General features: G+C 44.1%; 1 protein-coding gene across 1 annotated transcript in view; it reads right to left on the reverse strand.

Moving 5' to 3' along the window:
* LOC147186821 (rho GTPase-activating protein 29-like) overlaps window positions 1–10,206 on the reverse strand; it is a 31,766-nt gene extending 21,560 nt beyond the window's left edge. Inside the window, exons 1-2 of the mRNA XM_086101915.1 lie at window positions 9,998–10,206; window positions 8,782–9,162 (exon numbers count right to left, since the gene is read on the reverse strand). Coding sequence (XP_085958041.1) covers window positions 8,782–9,070 — 289 coding nt within the window. The 5' untranslated portion in view covers window positions 9,071–9,162; window positions 9,998–10,206. The remainder of the gene's footprint in view (window positions 1–8,781; window positions 9,163–9,997) is intronic.
* Between the last annotated feature and the right edge of the window lie 644 nt (window positions 10,207–10,850).

Raw genomic sequence — 10,850 nt, forward strand, 5'->3', positions numbered from 1 at the left:
TACCAAGAACTAAACTGAGGCTCAGAGGGGATCGAGCCTTTTCTGTTGCTGGTCCCTCTCTCTGGAATGACCTCCCACTGAACATTCGGCAAGCCTCCTCGCTGACCATCTTCAAAACCCTCCTCAAAACTCACTTGTATTCTTTGGCATTCGACTCAGCATGACTTAGATTTGTTCTTGGTTTTACTGTTTGGTGTTTTCTACCGCCTTTATTACCGATTTGTCTTACTGTTTATTGTGCATGTTAAATTGCTCCATGTATAGCACTTTGTATGCAGCGATGGCTGTTTGAAAGTGCTCTATAAATACTGTTGACTTGACTTGACTTGACTTTTGTAGGAGACTGGACTGTCTCGGAGTTGTTTGTGTAGTTTTTTCCTTTTTGTGTGTTCACAACCCCCCGCCCCCCATATAATTTATTTTGTGATTTCCTCTCTTGATTTTCTGTTTGGCGCATTACGTGTTTGCTTTTCTGAGTGTCATTGAAGTCATCGTTGATTTACGTTTTCGGGGGCGGTCACTCTCGAGCAGAAGGCACGGAGACCGAGAAGGAGAAGGACGTGCCTGTCCAGTAGTCACTTGAGTTGTGTATACTTTTTAAAAACAACCAACACGACAGCTCATTTGTTTTCTGTCGTTTTGCTCCGCTGCAGAAACTGCCGTGTGAACGCAAGTGGGGCTGCACTGACGCTGTGCCGGTGCAGACACGCTCAGCGGCTTTGTACGTGTGAACGCTCCACACAATTTGCTGCGGTGCAAAATATATCGCAACAAAATACATCGGTGCAGCGCCGGAGCAAATGTGTGCCGTGTGAACACCCCTATTGACTCACAGACCATTCTTCAGTGCACCCTGCCCTGATCACTGAGTTTCATCGCACCCATCCCGGCAGACCTGGCAGGTCGCCTGGTGGCTCCCGTAGGGGAGGGGGTACTGTTAGGGAGGGGCCAGCCAGGCAGCCTCCTCAGCCAGGGTGCTCTGCACCTCACACCTGAGACTCGACAGCTCATCACCCATCTGTTGCCTATCTGCTCATTTGGACTGGTACACATTGACTCACAGACCATTCCTCAGTGCAAGTTCGTGCCGTCACCACGCCAGTGGACTCTGTTGCCATCTCCTGCAGCTTCTTGTTCCTTGTGTGGACATTTCCTTGTGGACTCCTCGTGCTTCCCCCCTGAGGGACTTTGCGAAGACTCTTCAATAAACTACGGCATGGAGGATCGGAGCTGGGTCTCCTCCCGGCTCATTATGGACCCTGCCCTGATCACTGAGTTTCATCGCGCCCATCCCGGCAGACCTGGCAGGTCGCTTGTAGAGCAGCAAACCAAATGATATGACATTACCCAAGAGTGACCAGAGGATGTTAATCTCCCAGGATCGGTTTGTTGATGTTTGTAATTCTTGTTTTGCATCTCGCGTTGCTCGCATCGAAATGTGACACTCGGTTTCAAGTGAAGAATGTGCCCCCCGCCCCACAACACCGTTTTGCTCACGGGCCGTGAGGAAAGACAGATATGGCTTTGACATCCCCCCACATTACCACCTCACCAACTGTTGATGCAAAGCCATGAAAGCTGGCATTCCAACTACGCTCGCTCTTTTCTTGAAGAGAAACACAGACCCCCCCACCCCCAACCCCACCCCTACTGCGCAACCTTGATCTGCCAGCCAAACTGGTCAAGCGTTGGCGCTAAAAGCCTACGTTTGTTCTCCACAATGTGTATTGTACGCAAAGGAACATCAGCAGGCCAGGAGGCGAAGACGCGCCCCCCCCCCCCTTTTTAGTGCACCTGTCAATGGGCATGAGAAGGAAGTGAGGGGTTGAATCTCAACACAAAGGGAGGCTATTTGGCTTTACTGTCATCCTGACCATGAGTGAATGGGCTTTGTGAACTTGAAAGCCTACCTTCTAACCTCAGATACCTACGGAGTAAAATGTTACTCATTGAGAGTCTTCTTTTTCTGAAGAATGCATGAAGCCTTGGAGAAAATCAAGAGTGATTGCGGGCATTGTTGCTCCTAGGCCGCATGGCTTGGCATGTTCATTCACACATCAATGGACCCAATTTCCTCTGTTGCCTTTCCACAGTCCAGTGAGACCTCATTTGACTCACAAGACATGATGGACTCCAGTTGGCCAGGCTCTCTTCTTCCCACAGTAGTACAACAACAACAACGTTCCAGAACAAATTCAAAGTAGCGCTGGATGAGTGTGTCCAGTTGTCCTTCCCTCGCCTTCCCTATCAAGTTGACTGGCTTTTCATATCTCATAACCAGTGTCGGGCTGCCCTTGCAACATGCAAACATGCCTGTGAATATCATCTGACAGGAAAAAAGGTTCAATTATTCGCTTACATATTTCTATAAAGTAGCAAGAAAATGTATGTCAATTATGTGGGATCACCTTGATTTTTACATTATGCTGATATGAGCTCCATCTGACAGCAATAGACTATTACAGTCTGCTATTACTCACAACAAATGACAAATACAGTCTGCCATTACTAACGCCGCACAAACAGCCATCAGAGGTCATGTTTTAATTGGACACATTTACTGTGCAAGGTGGAAAAAGTATGTGACCTCTGAGGTGAATGACTTCATGAGCTAATCGGGAATTGGGAGTCAGCCAACCGTGAGTCCAATTAATTCGACGAGGTCGGAGGTGTTGTTTACGGCTGCCCTGCGGCACAAGAAGCAGACTCCAGTTATCAGTTCAAAGTATCAAAGCCTTGAGATTCATCAGTCCATAGGAAGACACAAGACAAATGTAGCGGTCAAAGTAGTTTTATCAGATTTGAAAATACACATTGCTGACTTCTTGTGCTTGTGCCTAAATTGTGGTTGGTTTCAATTCAAAACCGGGACAGAAGCCACAAATTCAGCAGCTACTTAAGATGATACGGAATGATCAAACTGACGCCCCTGTTTAAAAATGTGAATACCTCCAGGAAAAGGGTTGTTCTGTTGACATTCCCACATGGGTCAAGTACCGCTGGCGTCACGCGGAATCCTTTTCAGGAGACCGCAAAAAACAGCATGCTTTTTCATCCATTAATATTTCATCATCCAAAAGAGAAAGACATTTACAGCATTTTAGACAGCTGTGTGATCGAGAGGGCAAAGCAGTCTACAAGTGGCCGCTTTTCAGCGGACAACTTGACATCATCCACAAGTGTAGATGTTTTGCAGCTCCTTATAAATGTCGTTGGCCCCTGCCGATCTCCTGGATTGACTCCGGCGAGCCAGTCAGTTATGCTTCACCTGCGCTTCATTTAAACGGATGATAGAGGACGCTTGAATTGGACGGGGATCAAGTTGGCTGTGTTTATTCCCACAAAGCGCATTCGCCCATTTCTACGTGCACCCGTCTACGAAAATACCAAAAGAAAGAAAACTCCACCCGTGCGCAGTTCGACTGCATTTTGCGCGAGACTCAATGCTGGGCATGAACATGGATATGAATATGAAGTTTCAAAACATGTGCAGCTCTTTAGCAGAGATCCTTATCTGTCAAGTCTCAAGTGTGGGAATCCTAGATCACATTGAAATGTGTTGCAGATTGCTGCTTTGGGAAAAATAGAGCACCCATAAGTGTAAATCTTTCACTGGAGGGGGGGGGGGGGGGGAAGACACGGAGAGGATGGTCGCTCGGATTCCCAACTGAAAACGGCTAACAAATCAGGCAGTTCAGGGCTATTAAACTTGACAAGTGAGCATTTCTTTGCCACCTGAATACAAGGTGCCATCATTGTGCACCTTGTGCATTGCACAATAATTGTGAGTTGAAGCCTATGGTGCTTCGTGCAGGTTTCCTTTTAAAAAGACAAAAAGGACAACTGCCGGATGTCTCAAAACATTGGACATTAATCCCCCCCCCCACCCACCCCCTTGAGATCCAATTCTAGCACAGCATCGGTTTATAACGAGCAGTGGATTCAAACAAGAAGCAATTAAGGTAATGTAATAAATCCTTTTAGGCAGCTTAGTGAGCAAGATTCGTATTCACTATGATTAAATAGAGACGATATTCTTTGAGCATCCAAGACAATCCAAGTATCTTGATGCATAAGAGACGATACATATATATATATATATATATATTTTTTTTTTTTAACCACATTGGAAAGAAAGGACAATTTAGATGGTTTACACTGGTCTTTAAATACAAGAACCATAAAAGGAACTTTTTGGAGGCAAGAAGCTGCTTGGAGGACTTTACAGCTGATCCCAGAAAGCCCAGCGGGATAGTCTGTCTAAACAGAGGAGAGTTAGAGCCTTTAAAGAAAGTCTGGAATGGTTGCTGAAAAGTCCAAGTAGGGCTAAATTTGCAAGCAAATCACTGAAAACATTTTTAGGCTTTCGCTGAGGACCGACGCCAGAGTTTGCCAGAATGCTTAACTGTAATTACAGAGTACGCCCCACCGCCCCCCCCCCCCAAAAAAAAACAATAAACAGCAAGATACAAACAAAACAAGACGACGCAAAAACTATTCCAGACCATTCAAACCCAGCTAAACTATTACTCACAATGCAGCTATGGTGTGTTCCCATGTTCATGATGCAACACCTGAGTTGAAGATAATTATTAACTAAAGATTCCTCATGACTCAGAGCAAATAGTTGAGTTGACATAGGGGAAGGGGTGAGTCATGCACATACTGTACACTGACATATGAAACTTTGACAAATGATGGCATTCAACATGATCAAAGGTTCATTTTTTTAAAGAACACTCAGCTGATCACAGCATTCAAAACTTGATGTGCCACTGACAGGATTCCTCTGGAGAAGAACAATTAACCTTATCCAGTTTCAGCTCAATATGAATGCACTGCATTTAAATGGCATACATTTTTTTAAGGCTTCATTTATAACGCACTCAAGCAACATTTCGACTTGGATCTATTTGCGAAATATCTGACACGTATCCAATCTGGGACGACAGATGAAAGTGACCTCGGTTGGATTTGGGAGGGAAAAGAATGCAATTGGGCCACTCAGACTGTCATTGGGGGGGAAAAATAATACATAATACAGGTCACATTTGAGGAAAAAAAAAAAAAAGATTTGTGTCACATTTGCCTGTTGTTTGATAAACGGGGAGGAAAAGTACTTGAAAACAACACCCTGCTCTTTACTTTCCATTGTCAGTGCTGGCTGGTTCACTTTTTATGCCTGTGCAGTTGACACAAAAATTGGCCATCATTCTGCTTGGCAGAGCTCGATGGTGCAAACGCAGAAGACACACCTGTCTTACTAAAACAAGCAGCCTTGGAGACAACACGCCCTGGCTGACACCCTCAACAGCAAATCTGCACTGGATTTGAAAGAAATATAAATATCCTTTGGGTTGGGTGACGCCCAGCTGCGGCCAAAGGTTTGCTCCTCTAATATGACAAAGTGCTTTCGAGTGTCTATTCACCATGACATACAAAAGGACCAGAGAGACCACCTCCACTGCTCATATGGTCTCATGATGTCCTCAGTGAGCCCCAGTGAGGACCAACCTCGAAATAATAATCTCCTCCAATTACTGACACGTCCTTCACAAGTGTGCAGCGGACGAGGTCAACCTTGCAAAAGAATGAAAATATCCACAACGCAGCGGCAGCTGCCCGTGCGGACGGTGGAGGGCGAGTCTTCGACTCTGACCTCACACCAGTTGAGTCACATAAACAACTTCTGAAGACAGAAAGAAGTCATGCGTGCGTCACCGGCTGTGGCCACACGCTCCAGCATGCAGTAATAACCATCTAAGGATGCACCACTAATCAAAACAAAGTCCAAATGTCTTATTTGGAGAACTTGGCTGAGGAAACCCCTTTGGGGATCATTCTCACAGGCCACAGCTATTCTGGACTTGGGAAAGGATCACTTTGTGCAAAATGCCGCTGCTTTGCAGGAGAGTGCGAGTGTGGGGATGCCACCGGGGACAATGGGTGTCAAACTCATGTCACTGACTGTGAATTCAGAGCAAAAGCCAAGTATTGCTTGGCACCGGGTGGTAAACGGAGGAGGAAGGGGAGTTTTTTTTGTTCACTTTTAGTGAGTGACCGCAGCAATGAAAGGTTTGAACTTTAGTGATGCGGCGTGCGGACAATATGGCCATAAATTAAAGAGGGCTTTAAATCACTTCCATCACAATGCAAGTCAGTGACTCCCAGCGATCTGTTAGCTGTCTGCGAGTATCCATACTAAACCTAAACAATGACGCATTGTGTACGTCTTCCCACTGAAATGAGAACTAAATGAAACGTTGCTCCTCGATGACTGCAGCTAAAATAAAATACAATTAAACAGCCACGCCATATGCTATTTTGGACAAGGTGACAAACCTCGACCACTGCATTTAGCTTGTGGCACAATTTATGTGTCAAGTCCGGCTTCAACACCAGTGGCGCACGGACCGGAATAACGCTGCCGTTGCCGTGATCCGCTTGGATGGAGCTGATCTTAGAGTCGCTGACTTTTTGATGGCCTTCTTCAGACGGCACTGAATCAACAGTGGCTCTGATGCTTGCAGACAAGTAGTGCATTCCCGATTTGATTCAAGACAGGATTCATCGATAATTACTCAACAAAAATCAATAAATCCGCTATGCAAATATCATACCCGTGCCTAGAGAATGAGCGTTCTTGGTTTCGATTTTTTTTTCAAGACTTTTGTCATGTTATCAAGGCATATTGCCACATGTCTCCCCCCCGTCCCCCCCAACAACCGAATCCAAATCAGGCTCGTCAAATCTGTCTTTTCCTGTATTTAGCTAAAACACGCCCCAACGGGAATACTCGGTCACATGTTGGCATTTACTATAAGTGTCCGCCTCTGCGTCACTGAGCCCATGTTTACGGAACAAGTTCCCTTATATAACCGAGACATTTCAATTTGAAGCTTGACAGGTGAATTCACTTCTTTTGGCCAATATTTAAAAAAAAAAAAAAAAAAGGTTTTGCAGCATTAAGTCATGAATGTTTTTTTTTAAAGAAAATCATCCCGTTGCTCTACTCTCAAGACGCTGTGGCATGATTGCTGTGCATGAGTGATAGAATCTTGTGTGTGTCCATATGCATTCTCACTTGCGTCAAAATACTTAAGACATTCTTGTATGCCGTGAAAAATAAATGCCGCGATGATCATGGACTGTACAACATTGCTTAGTCGCACTAAGGTGCTCTGTTATGTGATGCATGTGCACCAAATTAAAGGTAACCATTACACATCCCGGTTACTTTTTTCTTTCTTCCAGCATTTAAGAACTGCCTACTTATACAAACTGCTTATGAGGGAAAACAATATTTTTTTTTCTACCACTCCTACTTCACAGCAATTATATTTTGGAGCGAGCAGAGCAACGATCATGAACCGGTTTCTTTCTGTCGAGCTAAGAGGGTTTGTCACATTTGTCATCTTAAGCAGTTACGTTTTGTTTGACTAAGTCTCTCTACATTGAGAGGCGTCTGTTGCTCTCAGTCGAGGCAGGTCGTCAGACTCTTCACACTTTGTACAATCGATCAAAGGAGAGCAACTACTTATTCGTTTTAGATGCCGCCCACCCACATCTGGTTTTGCAAATTTGAGCAAGCATAGCTAAGTAACCCCACATATACTCACCAAGCACAATTCTAGGTCTATACACCTTTGATACAAGAGGGGCAAAATGTTAAAGCCACATTAATAACATGTGCAGGCTCTCTCACATTATCAATCATGACACATCATGTGCTGCTGTCAATTCGTTACTTGTTGGTTGGTAAGAGAAACAAGGAAGAACACAATTTCAATGCACCTGAATGTGAAAGCGAAGGAACTTGATGTCACATTTTCTCTTTAAGGCGCCACGGTAATGATAAATGGGCTGTCACTGAGCTTTTATACCTCAGGTACTCAAAGCGCTTTACAGTCGCTACTGATGATGCAGCATCAGGAGCAATTGGGAGTTCACTATTTTGCTCAAGGACACTTCGATAAGGTCGCAATGGCCAGGCATTAAACCCCCAACTCTGGATTGGGAGATGATCGCTCTACCGCTGAGCCATCCCGCCCCAACAGCAGAAATAGTGCGAGTGACAGAAAAAGGAAATGGCATTTTCTACTCTGTTGTAATGCCTATCAATGTATTTATTTTTTTGTGGAAAATGCATAACCCGATGCTTTATTCACGATGCTTTGTCAGCAGCAGATTTTCTTGGGTTTATTACCAATAGGAGGGCAATAACCTCCAAATAAAACAGATAAGGTTAGTTGAGTGGCCCCGCAGCCAAGGTCTCAACAGGACAAAGCAGGTCTTACGATGAAAGCAGCAGTGTGTACACAACACTGGGTTGACAATATCACAGTTCAGTTTTCACAATCCTTGTAAATTGCCAAACTATCATTAACAGTTGTTGTTACTCTATTCTTGAATACTGTTTGCACAATATTTCTGTGTTTCATTAGTATTATTACATTATTATTACACGTTTTGCGTGGGCGGTCAGAAATGTAACCACTGCCATGGATCCATAGACCATAAGTCTATGGATCCATGGCAGTAAACCAGCAAATAACTGACCAGCACATAGCAACCCCCCCCCCCCCCACACACACACATATGCATAATTGGGTTGATAATAGCCTATTACGCCAAAAGATGGCAGCAAATTTGACTTTTATATTAGACAAGGCTATGGCCTGACACTGTATTTACTTTTAAAGTGCATATAGTAACATTTACTAAAAAAAAGAACACACAAAAAGCAAAGACATTTCGTAAAGACATGATTTCCGAACATACCTCTGGAGGCTAAAACACCTCTGAACTGGATCAACCCATCAGAAAATTTGCGTACATCGCTGACCGTCTGCATGATGTAGTTCGAGTATGAGGTGAAGCTTTCGAGATTGGGCGAATGCATGGGGCGGCCCTTGGACATCTTGTCCGACACATAGGAGCCCAAAGTGACAGTGTTAGAACTGGAGCTGGAAAATCGAGAGATGCCCAGAGGGAGTTTGGTTCCTCCTCCGCTGCCACTACCCCCTCCGGATCCTCCGCCGGTACTCTGGCGCAGCATGGCCCCAAGCATGCTTTCTTGGCCCTTAGGCCTTTAAGCTTGTGCCCCCGTGGTTCTACTCGGGAATCAAACTGAACACAGGCGTACCATAAGGATCAAGGGTTCTGCAAAGCAAGAGTGAACAAGACTGAGTGTTATGATAGTCCATGGGGGAGCATGTTTTTACAAAAGAAGTTCAGTATAATAACAGAACAAAGAACCTGCATGGTGTCACATTGTTTTTATCAGCAACAATGTCATCTGCAGTAGTTCACAAGTGCTGCTTATGAAGGTTAGGAGGGGTGAGGTGATGTTGCTGATGTAACACATTTACAAATCAATGCCAAAACCTGGATTTAATGGCTTTCAGGCACAGTATTGTAGTGTTACTTTTAGATTCGGCTTAAAAGCTGTGATTAAATTGCTGCCAGTCGTGTTTCTGATACACCTTAGGGAAATATTTATCATTAAAACACATTGCTGAATACTGTCTGACACCACGAAATAAATCAGAGCACGTTTAAACGATCACTTCCACCGTTCGATCGCTTTAATTATGCAAATTTACTTTTAAGATTTGCTGAGGCGTCGACAAATAAAGGTATACGCTTGTCAACAACGCGAAGTCGAATGCCTGAATCTTCTGTGTCTCGTGTTAGTCCGTGTATTGGTGGTCCATGCTGCACGAGAGTTCGTCACATTTTGGCATGAACGATGAGAATTGTTCGTACGAATAGGGAATTGCATTCTGAATCCTTTTATACGTCCGTGCAAAATGCCGCGGGGTCACAACAATGTTACACACTATTCTATCAATTAAAGCAAATAAAAGTGTTACAGTATGTGATTCACTTGTGTGCATAGCGCATACAAAAACAAATAAGCTTGATACATTTGGAAAACATTCCTTAGCGTTTATGGATGAAGTACTAGAAGTTCATCATATGAGCACATACGAACCTGATGCACAGTCCGGAAACATTGCAAGTTCCAAAACGCGAAAAGACGGTCCAAGGTTAGTAATGAATGAAACAAAACATAGTCCACAGGAAGCGAAGCAATTCGAAAATATCCCAGTCCGGTCCTTGTTCGAGTCTAAACAGAGGGGACTTGCCTTTGCCTCCCCTTTTACGAGTGATGTTATCTTTACCGTGAATGTGGTATGACTGACTGTGTTTATGTGAGCGCGTGCTTCTTCAATAACAACAGGTACTCCGTGTTTGACTAGTCAAGTCAGTCGTAAAATAATATCAACATCCGGTTATGATTTTCACAATATATCCGTCAGCTATGTCCCAACTGTCTCGTTCTGTATATTTTTCCTCTCTGCAAGACTATCCGTTGGAATTATTTTTCATAGCGTTGACCGTGAAATGCTTATTACTCCTTTCGTTAGTTATATTGAAGGATATTCGAAGTCTCCGTGTAAAATTATTGTTTATATTTATTCATAAGTGTGCGTGTGCATGTGTGTGTCGAAAGGGGGGGGGGGGCATTTACCTCTGTTTTTTTTTAGGGATAAAGGATTGTTCAAATTCCCTTACTCAAACATTGGAAATAAAAGTGTCCTTGACCCCAAGCTTGGCACTGCGCTGCTCCCGGACACAGAGAATGGAGATTTTAAAAGCTTGAATTTTAAAATGTACAGTACAGTACTGCGTAAAGTTCAGGTGGTAAAACGCAGTACAGTAACGCTTTTGACTTGCATGCCATCTAACGGTAAATGTAGGACAAGACAAGATTTGCATGATTTTGTAATCGGATTTCGGTTCCTCGTGTCACTGATTTGCTGACACGTCTCAATACATTAGAA

This window comes from Hippocampus guttulatus, chromosome 21 (assembly GCF_054856545.1).
Source record: "Hippocampus guttulatus isolate MCC_2025c chromosome 21, RoL_Hgut_1.0, whole genome shotgun sequence".
Classification (NCBI taxonomy): Eukaryota; Metazoa; Chordata; class Actinopteri; order Syngnathiformes; family Syngnathidae; genus Hippocampus; species Hippocampus guttulatus.